The sequence below is a fragment of the Crinia signifera genome, chromosome 1, assembly GCF_055691185.1.
Source record: "Crinia signifera chromosome 1, ASM5569118v1, whole genome shotgun sequence".
NCBI lineage: Eukaryota > Metazoa > Chordata > Amphibia > Anura > Myobatrachidae > Crinia > Crinia signifera.
Window position 1 is genome coordinate 341,310,343 of NC_139217.1, and position 26,210 is coordinate 341,336,552.

The following is a 26,210-nucleotide window of genomic DNA, read 5'->3' on the forward strand; positions in this document are numbered from 1 at the left end:
ATATAGGCCCTTATTGAGATCTGATTGCAGTACAAATTTGTTCTCAAAATGGGCAAAACCATGTGCACTGCAGGTGGGGCACTGACTTTATTAGTTACTGTCACACATAAGGTATAGTGTTTGTCTGAGTGTCTCAATCAACAGTGTGCCAGTGTGTGCTGACTCGTTCACAGTAGACCGACATTCGTGACTGACACACACATATAGTACTGTACACACACAACACACACAGGCTGATACAGGCTGGCTGACACATACGGGCATAGTGTTGACAAACAAGAAGACTGGTGGACACTGACCACACACCTTTTTTGCAATATGCGCTCTTCAGTGCCAGTTGTCCCTCTATTAAGTATGTTTACATACTGTACTTACATGTACATAGGTGTTGGGCATAGACAAGTACATTAATGAATAAAAAAAAACAGAAAGGCATTAAGGGAACCATTCAGAGTTGCACTCGCATTGTGTGCATGGATATCAATGCATTAATTCTCTTATATGCATATTTATACACATTTATGGGAAGGCCCCAATTCATAACCCTCCCCTGTAGCTGAAATCTTTGTATGCTCATAATTCTGCACAGTTCTATCATACACTCTGGCGAATCTATAGCTGTGTACACATTAGACAACATTTTAAACTATATGGCTGATTCCAACTGGTTTGGAATGACAAATAATTTTAATAGTCCAGTGTATGCGCACTATAATGATGCCGGTGTGCGTTCCCGCTGGTTGCTTCTGATGATCTTTTCAATATGCAGGAATATTTTAAATATTGTTAATGACAGTATACTCTTGGATGTAGCCACTGATGATATATTTAGCAAGTTGCACAGTGTGTATGCATTATGGGGATATATCAGTAATCCCAGCTGATTCGTGAAAATCTGTATTCTGCTATTTTTGCTAATCTGCACATGCCCATATGTGGAGTCAGCAGTTACCTACTGAAAAATGCGACCACAGACTAGTGTCAGTTGAGTAGCGGGGGCTTAGACACTTCGTTGTGGGGGAGCGGTCCCACAATGCAAGCATGCCTAGGCCATTGACGTCATGCGAGGCTGCTGCTACCCTCAACATTGTGGCCTGGTGTGTACCTATGCAGCTAGGCTGTGCAGGCAGGGGGCTACCCATAAGTTGCTAGCACTTCACTATACAGCAAAGCATTAGCATGTGTGCAACATGATTGCAAAATTTTGCAACCGTATCATAAAGACGCAGAGCGGACTTGCCCTGTGCTGGGCGGTACTTGTAGTTTTGCAAAACTACAAAAACTGATGCTGAATTAGGCCCTATATTGTTTGTCTGGGAGTTCAAGGAAAATCGTTCAAGGGAAGTCGTCTAATGTTTACCCACCATTAGCCTACACATGAATGTACCATTACCACCTAGTGATATCCTTCAACTGAAAGTGGATATGTTGCGTACGCTCTGCCAACCACTTCTCTTATAAACAGACCACCTCTATCAGAAGGATCCTAATCCTGCTACCATTGTGAGAATAGCTTCTGATAATCCAAAGGCACTTTTGCAAGGTTTAACTCTGTGTGGTGTTTCTTGTTTTTCTTGATGCTTGTACAGTGTAAAAGAATAATATTTATTTAAAGCAGAACCACTTTCTTGCTTTACAGTCTTCCCCAAGCTGCAGTTCTGACAGACAAAACCACGCACGCCTGCAGAGTGACTCCAGCTCAAGTACACAGGTAACATAACTGCACGTGTACAAGAAATGCATTCTCCTTAGGTGACCTCTAAAGTCAACACATCTAGTTTTTGTAACCTCTCTTTATCCATATTAATGATGTTTCCCAACTCATGTGCAGCGAATCCTGTTTAGGATTTGCTGCACAGTCACCGTGTTCCGGAGGGCTGGAACATTCGCTGCCAGCCCTCCCTGTCACCATATTCAATGCTGCAGGGGCCCGCTGCCCCTGACAGCGATTTGCCGCAGGGAGCCGGGGGATGGCAGCATGCAGGGAGATGGAAGCCTCCCTGCCTGTGCCTGACACTGTGGGGCAGAGGCAGGGCTCCCGGGGACAAAGGCAGCAGAAGCTGCTCCCCGGGAGAGCTAGCAGGGGACGTGGTGTAGGGAGCCTCTTGCACTGCTCCCGATCGTGCATATGTAATGATCGGGAGAAGTGAATATATGAATATCTAATGAGCGGCTCTCGGCCCCTGCTGGCTGTTATGTGTAAAACAAAATTTTTTTATTAAATATATATAACCTGCCCCTTCACATAATAAAATTCCTGATTTTTTTACACCAAATTGAATAAACTTAAACTTTATTTTAAAAGTTCACATTCCAGTTCACCATAAAAAGATGGCGATTGCTACACGGTGACACACAGCGAAAATCACTTAGAAAGCAATTCGCCATCTGATCATTGAATACACTCACGGCGAATCACATTGAAAAACCACAGCGAATTGCGGAGACCATCAGACGGAAAATTGTCCGTCATTCACTGTTCGAATAGGGTGAATCACTTCTTCAGTAAAAAGATTCACCTTAGAGCACGAAAATAGCACACATTTGCCGTAGACCATGGCAAATCAGCCTCATTAAATACTGCCCTAAACCCTCTTGTGTTTTATTCAATTATCCCTGATAGCCAGCACTACATGGGATTTTGTTTCACCTGCCCAAAAAAAATCCCAAATACCTACAGTGTTTTCGTGGTCGCTTTTGCGAAAACACATGGATCAAGGAATGTAGACTTGTATTACATGTAAAAAAAAAAATTATTATCACGGCGCCCGATTTCATCTAAATCGTATACGATATCGCATCCGATTTATCGGCCGATTTGCATGTTATTCCATCCTTGCACAACCCCAGGTACTATGCGATGGTATGCGATGTGATTTTCGGGAAAATGCACCTGATTGTACAATTAAATATTGCATAGCATTGCATGCCAGCAAGTGGCATGCGATGCGATGTGATTTGCAATGTTGAATGCACCCCCAGTGTTAACGCCACCCCCACTATCAACGCCAACCTGAAGCGTGGCGAGCGGCGGTGGTATGCGTCCTCCGACCTTTTCATACCTCCACTATCCACGTCGGCGTGGAGTTGATTCTAGATAGTGCCCGAAGCGTGGCGAGCGCACGCGGATTACTTTACATGTATTCCGCTTCCCCTCGCGGGGCTCGCTGCGCTCGCCACGCTTCGGGCTCGGTGGCTCGCTGCGCTCGCCACACTATCTAAGATGTACTCCACGCCGACGTGGATAGTGGGGGTATGAAAAGGTCGAAAGGACGCGTACCGCTGCCCCTCGCGGGCTCGCTGCGCTCGCCACGGTTCGGTTTGGCGTTGATAGTGGGGGTGCATTTAACATTGTAAGCACCCATCAGGGTGATTGTACAATTACAAATCAAATCGCTTCACATGCATCACATGGCATGCATCACATGCCACTATATTGCATGCGATGCACTACGATGGAAATCGGGGGTGTGCAATGATGGAACAGCATGCAAATCGGCCGGAAAAAGTGAAAAAGCGGTCGAAAATCGGCAGCAAAGTACTTGAATGTACGTATGCGATTCGTTTTTTTTAACTTTTAAAAATATATTTGTCATCTTCAATCTTCACTAACCTGTTTTTAAATGGACACATTTTTGCAATATATTTTGATTGTAATTTGGTTTTAGAAGTGTTGTTAGCATATGGCAGCGGTTCCCAACTGCTGTGCCGTCAGCTGTGCTCTGGTGTGCCGTGAGAAATGCGCAGATAAATTGCGTCCAGCATGTGGTGTGGCCTGTGCTGATTTATAGGTCACATTGTCTTCCCGCTGGAGTACGGCAGGTTCCAGCTGCTACCCTACCCGTGCACCGCTGCTGGCCCCCTGCTCTTCTGTCCGCTCCTGCCTATTCCTTCATCTGCCTGCCGCTGCTCCTCTATCAGCTCCTGCCTGCTCCTTCATCCGCCTGCCACTGCTCCTCCATCCGATGCTGTCCTAGGTACTTTCATTTTTGATGCAAATAGTTGTCTGCTACATGCTCAATAGCATGCTCCAGATTAATTCTGTGATATACATAGGATTAGAGTCTAATTCTATGTATATCATAGACTTCATCTGGAGAATGCTACAATGGCTGGCAGAGCATATAAATGTTATTAGCAGCACTAATCATTAGTAGCATTTGCAGCATCAGTACTCATAAGACTCCCGCTGCCCTAATTCCTTGGTGTCCTTGTAGATGTACTGTAGGCCCTCCTTTACTACACTACATCCACCCTATACTCCGCACTACATCACTACACTACATCCACCCTATACTCCGCACTACATCACTACACTACATCCACCCTATAACTCTGCACTACATTACACTACATCCACTATATACTCTGCACTACAACACTACATCCCACCTATATGTTGAATTACATGACTGCACTACATTCATCACAATAACACATTCGATATTTTTATGTTAGTTGGGCGCCCACTAAGCTATTTGCTTAGTTTTCCACATCCCCTCGCGGGGCTCGACACGCTTCGGGCTCCGTGGCTCACTGCGCTCGCCACACTTTTATCAAATCAACTCCATGCCGACATGGATAGTGGGGGTATGAGCGTATTAACTATAGTGGGCGCTTAACTAACATATAAGTACCACACATTCTTGTGTAACCCTCCACATGAACTTACCATGGTGAAGTTTTCTATCTATCCTAAGGAGCTTCAAAACAGAACAAGGGGAAGGAGAAGGCAGGGCACCCAGGAGAGAGCTGGGTAGAGCAGGGTTTGATCCTCAGGTCTAGACAGGGCATGGGAGATGGGAAGTGGGGACTGGCTGAGCAGAAGAAGGGGGCAGGGCTTGCTACCCTGACTTTACTGGGACAGACAGGACAGGGCACAGGGAAAGCTGGGGCAGCTGCCTGAGGGGGGAAGGGGAAGGGGCTTGCTCCTCCGACCTAGCAGGGTACAGAGAAAGCTGAGAGAGTTGGTTGCTTGAGGGGAAGGGGGGCATTGTTTTCTATCCGATGCGGCTGGGACAGGGTAGGGTACAGGGAATGTTGGGACTCGGCTGCCTGAGGGGAGTAAGGGGTGGAGCTTGCTCACCCAAGCTGGGACACACTGAGCAGTGTAGAAGAGAAGCAGAGAGAACTGCGGGCTCTCTCACTGTGCGCCATCTCTGCAGGCACTGTATGACAGGCCTCTCCCTGCTATGGCTGCTGCTGATCAGCTGCATAGAAATGAATCAGCACATTGTGTGGGGGGGCAGCCACTGAAGTTTGCACGAGGGCCGGGTCACAGGTAAACTTTCCTGCCCCAATCTGCCCATGCCTCAGGCACCGCTGGGGCTGCTTCTGCTCATGACGCTATTGCCTGTGAGACAGGCAGTAGAGTACAGATGGCAGCCGGCGACAGCGAGCTAGCAGAGGAGGGAGAGAGCTTCTTCAGCCCGGCACCTACCTGCACTGCAACGGCTCTGCTCAGTGGCACAGGCGAGCGGCGGGTGAGCTGCGTTAGCAGTCAGCAGACAAGCCTTGCAGGCATGGTGCCAGCTCTGAGTGTAGGATCGCTCAGCAAGATCACTTAGCGCTGCCCAGTGATACATCAGCGATGTGTGCTTTATCAGGGCCAGTGTTCTCCGATGAGAACACTGGCCCTGACTAGTGATTAACCAGATTTATCCAGCATGCTGGATCTTAATTGCCCTGAAATTGCCCTGTGTTTAGTGGCCATTATTTACTGTACAATTTCCACAAGTTATTTAATAAATTTCCTTTGTCTCCACTGCATTAAATTGTTGGCCATCCTGACTGTAGGCCCTATATCCAAGAGTCAAATTGACCCTGGTAAACACAACTTCTCAGCCACTAGTTTACCTCCTTAATCTCCACTATATGCGCACAGTATACAGTTACAGTTTTAGTCTGGAGTCTGAATTGTGTAGTTATGAAGACAAAATCCCAAACAATGGAATGTGTTGAAACGGAATGGAACGTTCAGTCCAATTTTTGTCAACTGCAAGGATCCGATTCTATTTCTTCATGACATACCTTAAACCAGGGGTCAGGGAACTTTTACTTTAATACACACTGTACCCCCAGAAATTGATGATATATCCTGCTAGTATGGTACAGAGCCTGGCAGCAATTGATGATGATGATTACCATGTATGTGTATGCAATACAAAATTTGTATCACACAGAGCCATACTTGGTAATCATAATCATCCTCAATGGCTTCCAGGCTGTGTTGGATATAGCCATTGATAATTTGGCATCCAGGAAATTATATGTGTCAGTATTTCAAGATGATATAGGGACGGTCTGTGCCTAGACCAGTGGTTCCCAACCCTGGTCCTCAAGTACCCCCAACAGTGCACGTTTTCCAGGTCACCCGGCAGGTGCACTCATTATTCAGACACATTTTAAAAGATCCACAGGTGTAGCTAATTATGTCACCTGTGATTCTGTGTGGAGCTCTGGAAAACGTGCACTATTGGGGGTACTTGAGGACCAGGGTTGGGAACCACTGCCCTAGACTAGAGATGGGTTACCTTGACAGGAGCCCATAACCAGGCAAAGAAACTCGTCTCCGCAGTGTCAGTACACACTGTGCGCTGTCGAGATGGTGCAGCAACTAGTCAACTCTACTGAAAAAGTAGGTTGGCTTGGAAGCAGGGCCGGGGGCATCACACAGACTAGCGCGTTATACACAAGGGCCTGATGCACTGCATCAGATCCGTGTACACTACAGTACTGTAACACACACAGCCGGGCATGCATATAGAATCTATAGATAGTTTCTATATGCAATTAAATGAAATTCCTGGGGGTAATGGACGGTCATGCTGCCGAGACACAGCAGTGCAACCATCCATTATCCCCAGAAATTTCATTTTTACCCCATTTGGGGTTATTTCCCGTTGTTCCCTGACCACTGCCTTAAACCAAGTATCCAGTAGATAAACATGCCATCATTTTCACTATGCAGGTCTTTGAGTCAGTGGAAGAAACAGATCAAGCAGACACTAGAAGTGAGGACAATAAACCAACAAAGATACCCAATGGAACAGTACTTAATGGGACATGTTCTCCAGATTCAGGCCATCCATCCTCCAGGAACTTTTCTATCACTTCTGGGTATTCAGAACATAGTTTCAGCACAGATGACAATGCCTCAATAGAGACCAATAAAAATGCACTTTACCTGCACATGAAACCAGGAGCTGCAAGTGTAAAGAAACAGAATAGCTTGGACAGTATGGTGGATAACAAAAAAATGGAAGAAGAACTTAAAATTCAGGATAGCTTGGACACAGAAGCAACAGCCAATGAAAGCTTGGATGACTTTTTATCAATTAATGAAAGCACTGAGGACATTTTGCTTGATAAGGAGACTGCAGTGCTCTCTGTGGAAGCTTGGCCAGACAGTGAAGCTGAGAAAGAAAGTCTGGTGGGGAGTGAGGACAACTTGTCAGAGGAACCGGAGATGGAAAGTCTTTATCCACAACATGATTCATTGATTGTCATTGATGCAACTGTGTCTGAAGTGTCTCCTGTCTCTTCAACGGGAGTGACATACTCTGTGAGTACCTTACAAATGTTTTGTTCTCCATTTTACCTCCCGTATGGGGATTTATTATAAATAAGCATTTCATATATACTGTAATTGGCTTGCAGAGTCCTGCTTCACCAGAATATCTATATTTATTGACAATCTCAGCCAGTTCTCCAGATTTATCTAAATGCAAATACTACATATAATCATGTATATTTTCGGTACTTATGTATTATCTGGGCTCCCGATTTTTTCATTGCATGCCACTACTTAAGGCATGCAATGCAATGCAATGCGATTTTTCATTGTAAAGACCTGATTTTTAATTGTATAGTCAACCATGGGTGATTTCATACCCCCACTATCCAACTACACATGGAGCTGATCTTATATAGTGTGGCGAGCGCAGCGAGCCCGAAGCGTGGCAAGCGCACGTGGATAACTTTACATGTATTCTGCGTCCCCTCGCGGGGCTCACTGCGCTCGCCACGCTTCGGGCTCGGTGGCTCGCTGCGCTCGCCACACTATATAAAATCAACTCCATGCGTAGTTGGATAGTGGGGGTATGAAATCACCCATGGGTGACTATACAATTAAAAATTGGGTCTTTACAATGAAAAATCGCATCGCATGAATTGTATGCCACTATATTGCATGCGATGCAATGAAAAAATCGGGCGCCCAGATAATACATACAGTAAGTACCATATTTTCCTTTGGAAATAAATCTTTAGTAGCTCAAGTATCAGCAGTGGTTATTAAAGTGAAGTATAGAAGTGCTAATGTTGGCTCTGTATTACTGGAATGACTGGAAGTTCCACACTAAATGTACAGTTGTTCCAGTGACACAGCTAATGTTATTCAGGGACAATGGGGCAGATGTACGAAGCTGCGTTATGTGCTTTTTCAGCACTTACGCCAGTAAAAGGTGTTTTTTTTTTCTTTGTTTTAGTCAAATGTATGAAAGGGGCTTTTAACGTCCCCCTGAGGCAGCCCTGAGCTTCACGTTCAGGTGCTGTCCTCTTGATTTTTAGATATTATTTTTTACGTCTCCGGCAATGTATTGCTTTCCCAGACATAAAGCCTGCTCTGTCCTGTTCCCCAGCCCCGTGCTGGCGTTGCGTTTTTTTTTTTTTTCTTAAAGATTTATATGCAGGGGGACGGGGGACAGCTGCTGCGGGCAGAGGGGAGAGCAAGCACCTGACGCGGCCAGGAGGGTAGGGAAAGCAGCTACAGCAGCCAGGAGGGACAGGGGAACAGCTGCCGGGGCGGAGGTCGAAGCAGTTGCAGCATATCTCACTGATGGAGCTGCCGCCGCTGGTCCCCCTGATGGAGCCGCCGAAGGTCCCCTGCTCCAGATAGAAGGAAGGGGACCTTCGGCGGCTTCATCAGCAGGACCAGTGGTGGCTGCTCCATAAGAGGGACTAGCGGTGGCAGCTTTATCAGCGGGACTCACGGCGGCAGCTCCATCAGCAGGATCAGCGGCAGCTACATCAGCGGTGGCTGGGCTATAAGGGGGCCCTGCGGTGGCAGCTCCATCAGCGGGACCCGTGGCGGCAGCTCCATCAGCGGGATCAGTGGCAGCTACATCACGTGTGTTGGTCTGATCCAGGTGTATGACAGCGGTGAAGCACCGCTGTCACACACCTATATGCAGCAGGGGGGTCCATGCGGTCTGAGGGGTACCTGCGGCGCTGTCTGCAAGCTGTGGTCAGAGGGGTCCCTGCGGCGCTGTGTATTAAGTTGGCAGGGTCCCTGCAGTGACTTAGAAATAACTAGCGCTATCCGCCGGGCAGCGGCTCGGGAAGTGCTTCTGATTTTGAAAACACTGGCCACACGCTGATTGGTTGAAGTTCAGCCAATCAGCGTGCGGCAAGTGTTTTCAAACCCAGCAGCTCTTCCCAGGGCTATTTTTGTGCAGGCTCCAGCAGGAACTGAGGCCCTTATTCTAGTTCACTCTTTCAGACAAAATATTTCTTAGATGGACAAAACCATGTGCACTGCAGGTGAGGCAGGTGTTACTTGTGCAGAGATAATTAGATTTGGGTGGGGTTTTACACCTGCCTCACCTGCAGTGCACATGGTTTTGTCCATCTAAGAAATATTTTGTCTCAAAGAGTGAACTAGAATAAGGGCCTCAGTTCCTGCTGGAGCCTGCACAAAAATAGCCCTGGCTCTTCCCCCGTCACTGCATGGACCCCTCAGACTGCAGCTTACATACAGCGCCGCAGGTACCCCCGCGTCGCACGGACCCCCCCTGCCCGCTCCTGCCAGCTCCCCGGGGTTATGCGTGCAATAAATCGCATGTGATTTATTGCATGTATAATTTGGCACATCAAGTGGCAAATCGTAAGCAGCCTCCCAGGGAGCTGCCATACGTATGTCTCTAAAGGGCAAACTGGTGCGAATTGTGCTTAGGACAAGTCGGACTAGTGTATGGGGACCTTAAGGGGGATTTAAAAATAGACATGCAAGAACTTCAGAACAGAGGTGACAACAATTAGCGTTAATCACTAACTAGAGGTTTATACCTTAAGGGAAAAAGGGTTCCCACTTCTCCACGTTATGGCAGGAGAAGTGGGAAACAAAAAAATAACAAACATTAAAGGAATGTTAATACGTCTGCCCCAATGTGTTATAAGCAGGCTGCTGACTTATGTCACAGATAAGTACATTGAGCATTCTCCTACCATGTCATTTGCGAGTGACTCTCCACCATGTCATTCCCATTGCCAGCTTTATTTCTTACTGCTTACAGAAAATTCTGGAATGGTTTGGTTGGACCTGGACGAATTCATATCTTATAAATCCATTAAAGTGTAGTGCAATCCAAACCTATATCCTGGATTTGTAGAATCTCCAAATAAAATGCACATTGCTATGAAGGACTTACTGCAGGATTCCCACAGGAGATAATAACACACCTACAGTATGACACAGTGTGGTCTGGGCAGAGGGTCCACGGTCATTTATGCTGCATTTAGGTGTCAGCCCATTCAACTTATCTCTTATTTACAACATGTTTATGGAGTGACATGTTTATAATGACATGACAGTCTAACCATCTTATTGTACCTGTACACTCCATTAGGAGGTGTTGCATGAGTCTTTTGCTATGCTGCCATAGGTTTCATAAATGTTGTGTAACCTATTGAAGTGTCACAACAGGAGCAAAAACATCTGCCCAACCCTTCCCAAACTACAGTAATCCATTGTGAGACCTGTTTAGTACACAAGTAGCATGAGCAAATTTCTGTAAATATGTCACTGTTTTCTGGACATATGAATTTACATTTAATTATACTCTACATGCAGGTTTTGTTTTACTGGCATTACTATAATTCTTTTAACAAGTTTATTTTTTCCCCCTTAACTATATATATATATATATATAAAGCAAGAAGTACTGGACCTGTATACTATCAACTTGCACCGTATAGAGAAAGATGTTCAGAGGTGTGACCGTAACTATTGGTATTTCACACCTACCAACCTGGAGAAGCTTCGTAATGTCATGTGCAGGTAAGAATTACATACAGGTAGTCTCTGCCTTTCTCAGTGGTTCCCAAACTGTGCCTAGGCAGGTTATGGTGTCCAAGTCTCTTGTAGGGGTGCCTCAGGTTTGTGGTCCAGGGCAAAATAAGACTATTTATGGTCAAAGTAATAGGCAAAACCAGTACTGGTGGGTGATAATTATGAAACATGTAGACAATCAGACACACAACTCTGTCCTCCACCACATAACTGAACCTAACGATGACTGTTAGGCACGGTTTACTTAATTTTATTGTGTTCCAGATTAATTCATAAGAATTTTTTTGTCCTACTAGTGCTGTGAAAATAATGTTGATCGTCTAGGGCACCATGCAGTACTATACTACTTATGGGCCCTACAAATGGGCCGACTTTCAGGCATTGTTTGAGTGATTTTACTAAATTGCTAAGAAAATGCCTGAAAACGCATGTAAATTGCTTTATGTGTGTAGATCACTAAGCGGTTTAAATGTGCGGCCTTTCTGGTATGAATGGCTGCGATTAATAACCCACACGCAGGAGAACACTGACAATTCGCACAGCACACAGTGTTCTGCGGCACTATGGGCCTTATTCTAGTTCACTCTTAGAGGCAAATGCCTTCTCAAATGGACAAAACCATGTGCACTGCAGGTGGGACAGATATAACATGTGCAGAGAGAGTTAGATTTGGGTGTGGGGTTTTTCTTCAAAGTGAGATCTATATTGCAGTGTAAAAATAAAGCAGTCAGTATTTTCCCTGCACAGAAACAAAATAACCCAAAGTTAATTCTCTCTGCACCTGTTACATCTGCCTCCCGGAGGTCGGAGGTGACATTGATACAACTTCCATTTAAACGCCTGGGCGTGCCTTCGTTTTCCCTGACACTCCCAGAAAATGGCCGGTTAACACCCACAAATGCCGGCTTACTGTCCATCAGCGTACAGTCATCGATAAAAAAAGAATTAGTTGTAGTATTTTTTTGCAGAATGGCCTCGCGCATGCGCACTATGAGCCGTACACATGTGCAGTTGTTCGATTATAGCGAGTTCCGTGCATTCGCAGCCGTGCGATCAGGTCTGAATAACCCCCCTATGTTACACTGTCTGGCCTACTGTAATAATCCAAAATATATACAGCTGTATTATCATACAATACTTCATTTGAACAATATATTTCTAAAATAACATTTCCATAAAATCTTCTATATGTTTATATGTTGTTTTCCGTATGTCTGTTTATCTGTCCAGCCATTGGCTACTGAATACTGTCATTTGTGGTACTGATACTCTCTGTGCATATGTTTCAGCTATGTGTGGCAGCACATTGAGATCGGTTATGTACAAGGGATGTGTGACCTGCTGGCTCCTCTCTTGGTGATACTAGATGATGGTATGGTATATCTCTATCAGGTCTTTCTGCTGTATATACTGATGTAGAGCTTAAATAACAATAGAATATTATCAGCATAAATGTAGTTTACTTCTATTCTCAGCATGTACATTTACTTACAGCTAAGGGTGTGGGTCAGCTCACAGACCATGTCTAGGGTGACAGTCAAAATGTTGACAAGATTGTCAGCGTCAAATGGTCGATACATGAAAAGGTCGGCATGCCTATTTCATGTGTTTTTTGTTTGTTTTTTAGTGTCTGTGTCGACACCTGAGCACATGGAACCCCAAATAGTGTATTGCTTACGCGCTCATGGCTCGCTTTGTTTGCCTTGCTTCGGGCCAGGAGCTTTACAATTCCTCATTGGAATCCACGTGCATAGCAAACTATGAAAATGGACAAACAAATTGGGAAAAAACATGAATATGTCCACCTTTTCATATGTCGGCCATTGTCATGGCAACCTTGTACACATCATCATTTTGTCATTGACAACCTTGTGCATGTCGACCTTATGGTTTCAGCTTATTAACTGTTGGCCTAAATATATCTGTCAGCCATTCGGAAACCTACAGCTAGAGTAACAAATTCATTGGTGTCCTTGTTTGGGAGAGGAAACTACTGTATGTTAATGAAATGTTTCAAGTACCTCTTGCATTACCTGGGTTAAATACATAAGACATTCTATTCCCAGTCTTCATTGTGAGCAATAAAGCCCTTTCAAGTGTCCATCAAACATACACATTTAGCCTAAATTCCAATATGTCTGAAAAACATCCAAAAGTGCATACTCTGTTTGTGTGGTATCTCAGTGATAAGTTAACCGAGTCTAGGTTGACGGTTCAAAGTTCAACACCATGTGGTCGACAGGAATTAGTTTGACAGTTACAAAAGGCCAATATGACAATGGTTCACACACAGCTACTCAAACCAAACTTTTTTGTTTTTATTACATGTTTTCACAACTTTTACTTGATTTGAGATCCATGCCAACTATGACTTGGAATTGTAACCTGTGGCATCCATGTGGTAGTGAAGCGAGTGTCCTTGCCTGAAGCGTGTTGAGCAAACACTTTTCCACTAATTGTGGTCACACAGGATGAAACATACAAAATTACATTCCCCTCAAAAAATGTGTCGTCCATTTCCGCATTGACATTGTGATGTCAACAGTTTGACCCTTTCGACCTTACCAACTGTCTACATTTCAACTGTCAAACTTTTCACCCTGTTGACCTAATGAATGTCAACCGTGTTGACCTAATGACTGTCTGCTTAGACATTGTAGATCTTCTGTGCCACACCTGGTTTATGCATGAGTTGTATTTGGGCCTTTAGATTTTGGAATAAATCTATTTTAGGACCATGGTTATACTAGTCCGATTTGGCCCTTTTCACCCATTTCCGACAGATCGGGCTGATAATTCAGGTGAAAAGAGGACTACTGGCTAATGATCGGGCTTCATCTTCTTTAAATGTTCTCTACATGTAGATCTGGGTAATAATGTTCTATACTATAGTGCAGACTTGGTAATTTCCTTACTACTGTATATAGGAAAGTCAGACACATTGCCAATGTATTTCTTATATGTCCTCTGTTATCTCATCCCCAGAGGCCCTGGCATTCAGCTGCTTCACTGAACTTATGAAAAGAATGAACCAGAACTTCCCTCACGGAGGTGCCATGGATACACACTTTGCCAACATGCGATCTCTTATACAGGTACTGGAATTTTTATGTCAAGCTCTCACAGAAAGTATGTGGTTTACATTACAGAGTTACAGTGCATTATTATCCAGGGCAACCGTTTCACAACCTATTTCTGCGAAGAAGAAGTAGAAAACAACAACAATATTGTGTATAAAGGGTACAGCTTAATGGGAACAAAGAAGGCGATTCAGACCTGTTCACACAGGCCTGAATTCCGCTCCAGTGAGGGCACTTGTGGTCAGCCTGAGTTGCCAGTTCCCACCATAGTAGCACAACACTTTTGTTGGTAAGCTGCTCAATCAGAGGTGTGTCACTCAGGTGCCAAAAGGGAGGGGTAGTTCTATCTAGGAAAAAAAACATGTTGTATCCCAATTGCACACTGAGTGAGAAAATAACTACATAATAATCAGATAATACAGAGATCTTGGTTGCATATATCTGCAGTTAAATTGATAACATGGGCTTCTATAGAGCCATGCAAAGCCTATTGGGCGTGGAGCTCCCCTGGAAGACAATTCCCTCATTCTAGGGAATGGGCGTGTGTAAACAAGCAGCTTCTCAGTCCGCTGGAGCCGGGTATTGGTTTGTTTGTTTTATCTGTGGATGCTACGTTGACTGATGAGGACGCAATTGTCGCCGGATGGGATGGTGAGAATGATTTTTATTCACAGGTACTGATCTGAATTGTACTGGACAAGAGGACAGGCCTATGTTGGACCCTATAGGTAAGTATGTATGAATGAATGTATGTAGTATGTATAAAAGTTTTATTTTTACAGGCATGTGTGTGCGTATGTTCTTGGGGTATTGGTTCTATAGTAGGACTACAAGTCCCAGCGGGCTCATTCATTTTCTGCATGCTGGGACTTGTGGTTCTCCTAGTCTCAGCATAACGGTAAGCTTGCTCAAGCATCGGCCAGGGGACCTAATGTAAAAAGTGTGGCATGACCCCGCTGGCTGTTTGAGCCCGATGCTGGTTTCTGAAATACGAGGGACACCTACTACTTTTGCCCCCCCCCCATATTTTGGGGACCTAGACCGAGCCAAGAGCCTGGTGCTGGTTATAGACATACAGGGGGACCTCAGCAATTGTTTTCCCCTGTATTTCTGCAACCAGGACCGGTTCAAAGAGCCTGGGTCTTGTTATGCTTGTGGGGGGAGACCTCATGCAGTTTTTTTCTTATTTATTTATTTTTCTTATTTTTACACAGAGAAGCCTGCATGGTTCTGACTGATCCATGCAGGCTTTAGCTAAATACACCTAGAAAATTAGGTCTATTTTACGTCGTATTTACTGCAGGATTCGTAGCCGAATTCAGCAATACAAATGATTGTAAATTAGCCAATCAGATAGAACTCTATGGCCATATACAGATGTAGCTCCGCTCATCCAGTGCTGGGGCTCGCCAGACCACCCCCACTGATAAGCGGACGCTACGTCTGACTGGGACGCGCGTCCCAGTTTCCCGTTGCCTGGGGACAGGAACCCTGCCCAACTCCCCTTCAGGGAGACGGGCAGGGTTAGGGGGGGAGAGGGGAGGTGGGGGCTGGCGACGAGGCGGCGGAGACCCGGGGGGGGGGGGGGAGGGGGGCTCCGGTTGAAGGGGATGCATGTGCTTCTTGTGCGCGTACATCCCCTTGCGGGGGCTGGTGGCTGGCGAATCTACCGCCTGCCCCTGCCTCAATGAGAGGGGCTCCATCTGTACGTCAGAGTTCTGTCGATGCTGTTGATGGTATCGAATTCGGCTGAAGTTTCCATTCATAAAAACGGCAATTCAGCCGAATTGGGCTGATTGTAAACTAGCCGGGCACCATGTTTCGGCTGTATTTAACATCGGTAGGTAGGTGCATTCGTTACCATTTGATCTTAGTTAATTTCACCCATAATGCCATCTCACATGGGAGTACAAACTTCGTCTGCTATAGGGAAGATACAAGTTTCTATGGTGCTTCTAAAGATGCACCAAAATGGATGGAAGAAAAAGGTAGACCGTCATTAGATCGACCTATAATGTGAACATGCATTAAGTCAGTATTCAAAAGGGTGGCATGGAAAAGGTATTGCATAAATTCTACCTGTCAACCGTCTCACCATGTCGACTGTGGGCTTAATTCATGTTTGCGTGAAATGGCTGATTATCACACAATGGGGCGTATTGGCAGACTGTACATGTGCTGTGATCACAATGCACGTGCCTGAGGGTGCCGCTGTGACCTTGTTTGCAATGAGGATTTCAAAAGTGATTGACAGGAAGTGACCTTTGGAAGTGTTAATGGAGTTGTAGGGAAAATGCAAGCGTGTTATGGACGTTTTGAAGACTTGTATCGGCTGCTGGCTGCGAAATTGTGTGCACAGAAACATGGCATATTAATTGCTACTGCTTTGTCCAGTCTTCGTAGCCATAGACCACCCCTTAGCCCCAATGATTTTTTGTGAATATGAATGCAGTTCCCAATGAGTTTGCGATGGCTCCACTGGAAATCTCTTTTTATTTCTGGCCGCCAGCTTCACTTCCTAACATTAGCAGCTCTTTAGCCTTGAAAATTTCATTTGCGTACAAGCATGAATTAGTACAGGCTGTATAGACATTGTAGGTGTATACTTTGGCCTTGCACTTTTGGACATACAGATGTACAGCAGGGAAGGACATTTGCATAAAGTCGCAGATGAGTTACTGTCAATAGATGCCACCACTTGTGTGCCAACATCTGAATCAGGTCCATTTTGTCGGAATTGTGAGTGCAAGAACACTTGTAATTATTTCTCGTATATGTAACAAAAATGAATGTCAGGATTCATAAATCACTAATTTGACAGGTTTTTTTTTTTTACATATTCTGCAAAACAGCTGGCAGTATAAAGAGGGAGCACACAGAATTATGTCCTAGAAATGCATCATTTACATTTGATTCCACAAAAGGAAATCTGTACTGTGCACACTATTACGTGGGCTGATTGGGCATCTGTATTTCATACAGTTATAGAACATGGGGGACATTTATCAAACCAATCAATCCGTTTTCAAACACAGGGCCTTTCTGACAAAATCCTTCTTAGATGGACAAAACCATGTGCACTGCAGGGGGGCAGATGTAAAATGTGCAGAGATAATTAGATTTGGGTGAGTTATTTTGTTTCTGTGCAGGGAAAATACTGACTGCTTTATTTTTACACCAGTTACGGCAGTAACTGGGTGGTGAGAATGCGATCGCACATAACCACACTGACTTATGGATGTGTCCTAGACATGTATGAAAAGCTCAATGTGATTCTGACGTTGTGCATGGGGAAGGGAAGCCTGCTTCTCAAGGATCTTTTGCACTCAGTGTGACATAACTGAATGAGCACTCACATTGGTTTAAGTTAGTAAATCAGACTTCCGCATCTGCCCACAACTGTAGCTACTTTGTGTACAACTCAGAATCAGCACTCACGCGTCTTAAGATTGAAAGGTTATTTGAATAGTAAAGTATGGCATTGTGCTGGCTATAACTTGTTTTTTTTTTCTTCTCTATTTTCTCCTATGAGATTTTGGATTCTGAGCTTTTTGAGCTCATGCACCAAAATGGTGACTACACTCACTTCTACTTCTGTTATCGCTGGTTCCTTTTAGACTTCAAAAGAGGTGAGCAGTGATCAAGAGATTTGTATAAAATGTAGGGTTGTAAATATATTTAATTATATAATTATGTCATTGTTTTATGTCAGCTATAAGTTGCCAAGGCCATGTCATAGTTGTATCTTAGTCCTTCTTATTCATATTTGACATTGGTTATTTCAAACAAATGCTCTCAGGATTGCTGGTTGGTTGATTACTCTGAAATCATTCATTCTCTTTTGACAATTACAAATTAGGCAAAGTCAGGTTTTAAGCTTTATCTTTTCACCATCTATCAAACTCAGCCAATCAATATGACAGGGAATTATCAATTACACTTCCAGCCATTGGCACATAAATGGACCCGGTTATACCTTACAGGGTAAGTAACGGTCAGCAGCTGAAGAGACCTGTCTGGTCCCCCAGGTATTTGCTGTCCAGGAGCCCTGTCTTCTGTCCGCCATCAGCAGATATTATAACAGGCTCCATCCCTGTTGGGTGACTGCCGTCACTACAATGAAATAGTAGCCTTTAGAATGTTGAATATGCAAAATTGAATTCCACTGTTTTGTTCCATGGGCAGCAGCAGAGGAAGTGGAGGTAATGTGAGTGATCGAAAGCTTGGGGCCCTTCAAAATGTTATGAAGCTCCCAAAGTTCTAGCTTCAGCTTTGTGAGTAGATTCTTTAAGCAAAGACTTCCTGAGGATAGGCTGCATGGGCAATAATGTGACAATAGCATTAGTGTTAGATCTCTAGTGCAATATGTGATGGCCCTGACATGACACTCACACATGCATTGATGCATCGGCAACCATATAATGATCGCTTTAGTGATAGGTCTCTGGTGCAGTATTTGATGGCGCTGCAACACTTCTGCATGATGAAAAGAAACAAATGTAACTGAAGCGAAGGTCTGTGTTCATGGCATTCCCATACTTTTAATCCTTGTTACGTTATAAATATATAAAATATGGGCAGTTAAAGGAGAAACATATTCAAAATAGGACCATAAAGCCAAATATTTGTGTATAAATTGCCATTATTTTATGTAGAATGGCTTTGTACTGATCTTTGGTATGGTACTTTGCGCGTCTGTCAGACCTGAGGCCATGGTCTTCGTATTCCAATAGAGATTTCCTGGCCTCAGTGATGGTGCTGAGGCAGATGATTTTCATAACCTCATGGGTTACTCAGCCGATCAATGGTGTTGCAGGTCCTCTGATGCTGCAGAATATCACACATGCATGCAGGAGGCATCTACTTATACCAGATGCTGATTGCTGCATTAATATATTGGTATTGGAAGCAGCAGAGCTGATGCTATGTCCATCTGCATCTGTATCCCACATGCAGTATGGCCACTAAACAGTCTGATAATAATAATGCAGTGGGAAACGGTTGGCTTATTGTCAGGCATGGCAGTTATCCTCCCATTAGTTTAGTGTTCCTGACCAGTTGTGGCTTCTTGGCTAGTAGGTTACACCAGATACATATAAACTGAATGCATATAGATCTCAGTTCTCAGACCCATGCTGTATACTATATGTGGCAATCTTAAAGTGTTTTGTGTATGTAATAAAAGTTAGAGAATAAGGTAATAATGTTTTTGTTGCTTTTTATAACCCCATCACTCTGTTTAACAGAACTTGTGTACGATGATGTGTTCTCAGTATGGGAAACCATCTGGGCTGCTAAGCAAGTGTCATCCTCTCACTTTGTCCTCTTCATTGCCTTGGCACTGGTGGAAGTTTATCGTGACATTATCCTGGAAAATAACATGGATTTTACAGATATAATAAAGTTCTTTAATGGTAAGTGTTCTTCATGAGGCTATTTCTGGCTATTTTTTTTATCCGGCTAAAAGGGGAAATTAATTATTGTTTATTAGCTTTTTCAAATACAAGGTACACCTTATTTATGGAATACACCCTTACAGCTATTGACAGTGGAGTTATGAGAGCCATATTACACTAGACTCTTCCTGATGCTCACAAATGGTATACAGTCAGTTCAGATTTTTAGTTTCTGTAGGAAACTGCAGCTGTACTGAGTACCAGTTTAAGGAAGGGTTATTTAAAACACTAGTTGAAATCCCATCAAAATGACTGCTTAGTCCCTATCTGCTCCTATCTCCAATCTCTTTCTTCACAGCTCCTGGCCTCTCTCCATATCCAGCAAGTTTGAAACACATCATTTTGGTTTCACTTTCTGTGGAGTCATTTGGTCTGTCGAGTGGCCTCTAGTGGTCACTGGCAGTACTTCACCTCAAAAAAGGGATGAGGATTTAGCCTTTTATATATATATGGTTATGCACGGGTGAAGGATGACTGCCCAACAGTGGGGATGCAGGTGGTCAGTATCCCAACTGCCGGTGCTCCGACAGGGGGGATCCCGACTGATGGGGGTTATTCTCCTTTGTGGGGGTCCACGACCTCATAGTGGGAGAACAGAACCTGTGGCGAGCAAGCCTGGAATGGGCTTCTTTGCGCTCGCTCCCGTTGGAGCACCGGCAGTCGGGAGTCTGACGTCGGGATACTGACCATCGGGATCCCCTTGTCGGACAGTCATACCTCACCCGTAATGCACATCCCTGACAGTTCTACTATGTGGGGAAAGTTGTCTTAACTGAGAAGTATTTTGTTTAATTGGATGACTCCTTTTTCACATTGTTTAGTTTTAATTAATTTCCAAGGAAATGTCATTTTCATGTATGTTTTGGTCTATCAGCATTTGCTGTCGCTTCTATTTATCGCCTGTGTTTCAGAGATGGCAGAGAGGCACAACATAAAGCATATCCAGAAGCTTGCCCGGGATCTTGTCTATAAGGTCCAGACGCTGATTGAGAACAAATGAAGTGTCCATTGGGGAGAGAAGCACAGCCGCATCCACCATACCTGAAAACTTCCACTGCCATGGACCCCTGGAAATCATTTTGTCAGCAATGCAATCAGGTCCCCACAGTGAAAGGGTTATAACATATCTCAATCTCCAGATTATTTACATAAGTAAGTGCCAGAAACTGAAGCCAGTTCTAGCAGCAGAGGAAACAGCTACAGCAAGAAAGGGTTTCCCGTAATTATCCTTATGTTTCCTTATTTTCCATTGGCCTTGTTACTTTATTGTAAACCAAAGACCTCAACACAAGATTGCTTTTTCTTGCTAATTGTGTATTCTGCTGGCAAATGTTGGTGAGTGTAAGCTCACTAGCGAACCTTACATAGAGGTAATGAGGTTACATCTGAGTGCTGTCATTAAACACACTACAAGCAAGGGATCTGCAAAGGCCATAGATACAAAACTCCTTACAAAACGCACATTCGCACAAAGAGAGCACACTGTATTGTTTTCCCCTCACTGATGATAATGATTGCCATATTATGATGAGTCCCCTATCTGCAGGGACCAGCTGCTTATTGATGTATGCAAAGCCCCCAGGAGGGGCTTCTGTGTTGCCTGTCCACAGCTTTATCATTGCAGGGAAGATTTATAGGCACAATCTATTGGAGTTTAGAATAGGAACATATTAATATATATATAGAGAAATTATTTATTTTTTATCGAATTTATTGTTTTACATTGACTTATGTTTCTGAATATACAGTTTGAGAATGATTGCGTCATCAAAATACATTAAGTTGTTGCTAAAATTTAGGGAGCCTGTTGCCAAACAGTTTACACTTATATCACCAGCGCCCTATAGATCTTAGCTATACGAGATGCCGTTTGGCAGGAAGGGTGTAGTTAGGTTACAATACAACGGGCAATGTTATTCACGGTTATGTGGATAAGATAACATGCCTGACCTTATCCATTCTCTTCCTGTTTATGCTACAACAGAACAGCAGCTGCAGTGTGGCTTCAGTAAAACAAGCATTTTTATTTTATGGTGGCAATCCACACGTATGACAAACCTTAAAAACAATGCTTCATTTTAGAGGTCCTAGATCAAAATGCTTTTACTGTACATTTAGTTTGGTGGAAGAGAGGTAATTGCAATTTCAGCCTTGCTTTTCACCTAAAAATATCACATACTGTATCTTGTATATATACCCAATAGACATTGAATACATTATAAATAGATATATTAGAAAGGGCATTGCCACCAGCTTCCTTCATCAGGAGGTCCGGTCCAGGCAGGGAAGTCCTGGCACCCATAATCCCCTGCGTTTGCCTATTTGGCCCTATGCTGAGGCAGCAGCCTGTTGAAGAGCAAAGTGTACATAAATAACTAAAATAGAGTAATAACAATGATTTAAGTCATTCTATTTGTAATTAATTGTTTACATGACATGTTGGTAACTTTGTGTGGCGGATGAAATGGGCATCCTGTTCGGCGTCCTCAGGAAGCAGAATGCCAGGATCACACTAGTTGTAATGAAGAAGACTCAATTTATGTAGCATTCAAAACACTATATCCTCTGCCCCAGTTTGCCTATGGAGCATACTGCCCACTGAAAGCATCTGTTCTTAATGTATCGATCCACATTTAATGAAGCTCAGAACATATGTATTTACAAAATGAAATGAGTCCGTGTAGTAGTGAGAGTAAATAGACTAGAGCTATGTGTATGTGGCAACACCGCAAACTACTCAGCTGAGTCAAAACAACCGTGAACAGATTTTTTTTATGGTAGCTTCCCTTGTATATTTGTGAAAATCCGTTTTCTTCTTTCATGTCCCGCAGTATGCTTTCAGCCAGAACACCATGCTACACATGTCAGTGAGTTTGTTTTTTTGTACAGCGAAGTTTATGTTCCTCAGTCATCGGAAAATCAGTTCTAGGTTATATCTTCCAACACAAAAATGTGCAGGAGTTGTTCCAAGTGAGGATTTATGGCCATTAACTGATTGATAGTAAGCCTGGCATGGGAACAGTCACACCAATTTGTCTTACATTGTTTTCATTTTTCTGTTCTGAATGTGACGTATGCTCGCAAAAAAAAGCGTAGGTGTAATGTGAATGTGCACAAGAGGCACTGACACTCTCATCACTACTATATACAGCCCACAGACTGGTTTGCTATGTCTGCTAACTTGTTCAGTAGCTGCAGTAAGTATTTCTTGGCTAATTCTTCATTTTACTGACAATTCCGTGGAGTATGAATTTTTGGATTTTGACTTCAGGGTCCTATAAGCAAAGCAGCTTAGTGTCATAGGTGTTAAGCAATGTAACCATGGCTCTAACGCTACCACATAATAATTATCCTATGCTGTTTGATACGTACATTTTTGTGTCCACAAATATCAGTGTTTTTTGAATAACTTATGGCAAGGATTAAAAGTATTTATTTATTTATTCTATTTCCTGTACATTTCCGTGTGTCCGTGTAAAAAAACAGTGCGTGAATCATTTTATCTCCTAATTGTTGCAGACATATCTTGTAAATGTGCTCTGAGAAATTTGTTTGTGTGGAGAGAAGAAAACACAAAGTGGTGTTATTTTTCCAAGGAAATCTGTGTTTTTATGACTGGATCACAAAACATATATTCAATATATTGCCTTTATCTATGTTTAATCATTTTAGGTATTTATTTTGTTGCATCTACAGAGATTCTGCACAATTTTTTTGGTCATTGTTTTGCCAAAACGGTAAAACTTTATGACCATATATTACATGCCAAACCTAAACACTGAGGATTAGGGCAACTATGCAATATGGCGGAATGTTCTCTAGAGTGGGGATAGCGCTGCTCACAGGTCACACAATGGAAGGTGCAGTTCTGTGTGTACAGCTGTGTGAGAATCCAGCATAGTAAAATAGAGCAATGCTGGATTCTCACACAGCTGTTACATTATAAAGGCCATATTGGAGCCCATATTTTTATATACATTTTAAATGATGGCTTTATCATTTTCAAATCCTGTATAAAATATAGAAGGTATAAATGCTGCCATCTGCTTGTGTGAAATGTCATTGCTATATTGCTACATTTGTCCATGATTACAGATGCCCACTCTATTAGCATGCAACACCGATTTCTCACTCGAAAAGCTGCACTACCTAATTTTGAAAAATGTTTGAACTGGCAATTTCCCCCAGCCATAGGCCCAACCTAATCTATATACTGACTACACTACAGCATAGAGGACACCCTGCAGTGGGCATCATAAGCAGCTTCCTGCTATGATCCACCTATCACAATTCAGCACAGAGTGGGAACGCGCAAAGGAGTACAGAGGAGAAAGTATTGCAGGGCTCCCCCTACACTTTGCTCTGGTGACATGCAGACATTAACCTCCCCCACCCCTCAGCACTTTATTGCACACTAATACCCATTTTATACCTACAAGCCAGGTCGCTCCTGGGATTTTAGACCCGTTTCCAACCCGGGTGTGACCAGGCTTATGCCCTCTTTCACACCAGGGTCCTGACCCGGCATAATGCTGTGCGGGTGACATCACTAAAGGTGGGTCCTGAGACAGCACTGGGAGATGAGAGCATTTTCCATTACAGCGAGCAGGTGGTTACCTGTTAATACTGCACAGCGAACCCGTGTTCAAACCGGCTCGCTACCCGGGTTGAAATGCCTTGTTTAACAACACGGGACATTTCATATGGGAGTGTTTACAATGCCCGCAAATACGTTTTTCTGCGCACTCCCATGCAAAAACACAATTTATTTAGGCTGGTGTAAAAGGGGTATAAAAATAAGCAAGATGCCTAATTGGAGGGGGAATGATGAGCTTCTGCTTACCACCAGTAATTGGATTGGTTCACCCCTTCCTAATCATATTGGGGCAAGGTGTTTCAGGTGTTTTCATTTGCAACTTTTTGTCACTTTTTTCCTGTAAAACGTCATCAGTGGATACATTCTGTCTGTTACTTTAAAATGCGTTAGGGGGGCAATCTTTTGCATGGCACTGTGGGACAGAAGCGACTACATACAGCCAATTTCCCATCACCCTGGCTAGGAAAAGAAGCACATTAGTTCATTGTTTTCAGTAAATGAACAGTTAAATTATGTTTTAATAGCCTGAAAAAAAAATTATTTTATGTCCAAACAATTGAAACAACTGAATTCTCCCAACACTGTTCCTTTCATTACCCAAACACCCATTTCTACCTCCAGAGGGAATGTAGACTTGTAACTATAACACATTTCAGTCTGGCAATACAGAGCATTTACAAAATGCAGGCCACAACATCATTTATTTTGCTTCTGCTCCTTTGTGCCCGGTGCACATGAACGTACTCGCATGAGAGATTTGGAATGATCTGGGGTCTGACTGAAATGCATGTTGTGAAGAATGAGCATGGTACTTGGAGTTCTGCCTGGTAATACTTTAGGGCCAGTGCCTTCATTATGTTACACTCTTGTTTTGTTACTAAAACTCTGCTTGTGCCAACCTCATTCATTCATTACCCCACTCATAGATTGGGGGGGGGGGGGGCGGGACATTTTATTCTAATTGTCTTTGATGTCACATATTTTTATTTTAATTGTATTAATTACAGTAGGTTGAAATTCAATTCAGACAGGCTAATTATTTCCTTATGTATGGAAAAAAAGCCATTTTGTGGAAGTGACCAAATAGGCAAACACTGCTTGAAATTAATGTTAGTACTCTCACCCTTCATAACAAAATCTGGGACGTTTTCATCTAGTCCAAGCTTGGCTTGTTACAGTTTGTCATGAGAATATTCAACATTCCAGCCCTGTAGACATCCCCAAGTGTAAAATGTGTGCATTGCTTGATATCCTATATATGCACCATATAGGAGACAGCGATGCATTTTGCTGTTTTGCACAGCAATTAGGTGCTGCTGCTGCAGTACTGCATTATGCTATGACATCCAAGATGAGCGAAATGCCTTACTTTATATACAGGACCGATATACGGATATGCAGTATATCCCCATTCCCTCTCTGTGTTTCACAGTTACCACATTGCAGCTTCCCCAGGTGACCGTACAGTCAGGATTACTCATTAACTGCAGCGCGTGGTATACCCTAGCAGCAGAGATTGTGGAATAAATGAATCATGCAGGTAATGACTAATAGACACCGCTTCACAAACCTCCACAATGCTGTGCCCTTTCGTTAATCCCAACATGATAAAGCTCAGAAGCAGTCCAGCCTATGAAATAAAAGCAGTCCCAAAGTGAGTGCTTCATGTTAATGGCATCACTCACATGTGACAGTTTTGTGTCTGTTTTGCCAAGTGTTAAAACTACTATATATAGAAGGGATTAATTTCTACTACTAGGGGGCGCAAATGGAGCAATTAGCCATGGGGTGTTATATTTTTTCCCATAGCATCTTAACATGTGAAAAGCAATGTGGGAAAAGCCCATGCTTTGGGCACCCTAACCAGGACTTTAGATGCTATGGCACCCATTCAGAGCAACAATTGAATTGCTTTGATGAGCGCCCATTACTCTAGGTGCCCAAAAACATTTTTGGATTCTCCACTATGGAGTCTGCTACAGAATATTATTTTAAATTCACCTACA

The 26,210-nt window shown here is 43.5% G+C and overlaps 1 protein-coding gene across 2 annotated transcripts in view; it reads left to right on the forward strand.

The window, feature by feature from the left end:
- Window positions 1-23,491, forward strand: part of SGSM1 (small G protein signaling modulator 1) — a 171,619-nt gene extending 148,128 nt beyond the window's left edge. For both annotated transcript variants that reach the window (XM_083146360.1, XM_083146369.1), the window contains exons 18-25: window positions 1,640-1,711; window positions 6,971-7,564; window positions 10,935-11,059; window positions 12,361-12,443; window positions 14,057-14,166; window positions 17,684-17,780; window positions 19,398-19,565; window positions 20,519-23,491. In XM_083146360.1, coding sequence (XP_083002486.1) covers window positions 1,640-1,711; window positions 6,971-7,564; window positions 10,935-11,059; window positions 12,361-12,443; window positions 14,057-14,166; window positions 17,684-17,780; window positions 19,398-19,565; window positions 20,519-20,607 — 1,338 coding nt within the window. In that variant the 3' untranslated portion in view covers window positions 20,608-23,491. The remainder of the gene's footprint in view (window positions 1-1,639; window positions 1,712-6,970; window positions 7,565-10,934; window positions 11,060-12,360; window positions 12,444-14,056; window positions 14,167-17,683; window positions 17,781-19,397; window positions 19,566-20,518) is intronic.
- Window positions 23,492-26,210: the final 2,719 nt, after the last annotated feature.